The following is a 1427-nucleotide window of genomic DNA, read 5'->3' as shown; positions in this document are numbered from 1 at the left end:
TCTGGTATGCAAATATTAATTATATATATCTGAAATTAGGCTATAATTTCTCAAAATTTAGAAAGATTTGAAAATTCCAATCTCCACCATTATCATCACAACCACCATCTCTAAGTCAATATGACAACCCGGTCACAAAGTGTAGAAACTGCCTCAGGCCAGAAATCTATTGAGAGCTTAGGTCCTGTTCTTACACCTCTGCAGAGCTGAGAGAATGGTATGAGATGCATTTCCTCAGACAGGATAAAAACTTGAACTTCAATATCCTGTTGCTTGATTCAAGTGTCCTCCACCACATTCACAAACAGGACTAGGTGCTTATTTAAAAAGTTCCCTGTTCTTGAATATGCAAATTACCTGAGTCTATGATGGTAAATACAGGAATATCCACTCCTGACAACAACATATGATCAGTGTCTTCTCCACAGTCACTGAGCACACAAGGCCCACATCATGGGATGGAGTTGTATCATTCTCGTCCTTGTGTCAGTAACTACAGGTAAGGGATTTCTAATTCCATACCTGAGGAGAATATAGGGACTGAGGTTTCAATGTCTCTGACAATCTACTCTGTCTTTGTCTTCACAGGTGTCCACTCCCAAGTACAGCTGTATCAGTCAGGGCCTGAACTGGGGAAACCCAGGACCTCAATAAAGTTGTCATGCAAGGCTTCAGGCTACACATTCACTAGTTATGGTATTATCTGGGTGAAACAGAGTCCTGGACAGGGCCTGGAGTTTATTGGAGGTATTAATCCTAGTAATGGTGATACTGGCTATGCACAGAAGTTCCAGGGCAAGGCCAAACTGACTGCAGACAAATCCTCCAGCACAGCCTACATGGAGCTCAGCAGCCTGACATCTGAAGACTCTGCGGTCTATTACTGTGCAAGACACAGTGTTGCAACCACATCCTGAGTGTGTCAATAACCATGGAAGAGAAGGAAGCTGCCCTAAGATTGACAAGACATTCACAGAAACAATCATTCTGAATGTTGTTTTGTCCATTACTTTTTTGTAAGAACTTTTCAAAATTATATCTGTGAATGAAGGGATGCTGATTTAGCGTACACCATCCCTTCACAATTTTTTCACCAATCACCACATGCATTGAAAGGTTTCTTCATTAATAAATTAATAAAAAGTGAAAACTCTGATTATGAAGTTTGGTAAAAAATTCCATCTCTGGATTCTAAGAGAATGTGACATTTTAAAGGTAGTGTTTAATAAACTGAACTATTTGAGTAGTAAAGTCCAAATAATAACTTCTGGGAAAACAAAATTCCTTCAGAGTCTTAAATGTTACATGACTACAGTTTTAGAGTTTAACTATGGTTGTGTAGTACTGCAGAAGTTTCAGTCTCTTACACTGTTAGATATGAGTCAAAATGCACTATGTAGGAATATATTTCCTTTAAGTAGGTCAAG

General features: G+C 38.9%; 1 gene segment (V, D, J or C); it reads left to right on the top strand.

Moving 5' to 3' along the window:
• The first annotated feature begins 408 nt into the window (after positions 1-408).
• Positions 409-917, top strand: LOC126495068 (Ig heavy chain V region 102-like). The segment is given in 2 exon segments: positions 409-499; positions 589-917. Coding segments are annotated over 2 exon segments (375 nt in total).
• Positions 918-1427: the final 510 nt, after the last annotated feature.

The sequence above is a fragment of the Alexandromys fortis genome, unplaced genomic scaffold (assembly GCF_014885135.2).
Source record: "Alexandromys fortis isolate MF-2015 unplaced genomic scaffold, M_Fortis_MF-2015_v1.1 scaffold_424, whole genome shotgun sequence".
Taxonomy (NCBI): Eukaryota; Metazoa; Chordata; class Mammalia; order Rodentia; family Cricetidae; genus Alexandromys; species Alexandromys fortis.
The sequence above is the reverse complement of the archived record's forward strand: the minus strand, read 5'-3'. Positions and strand labels throughout refer to the sequence as shown.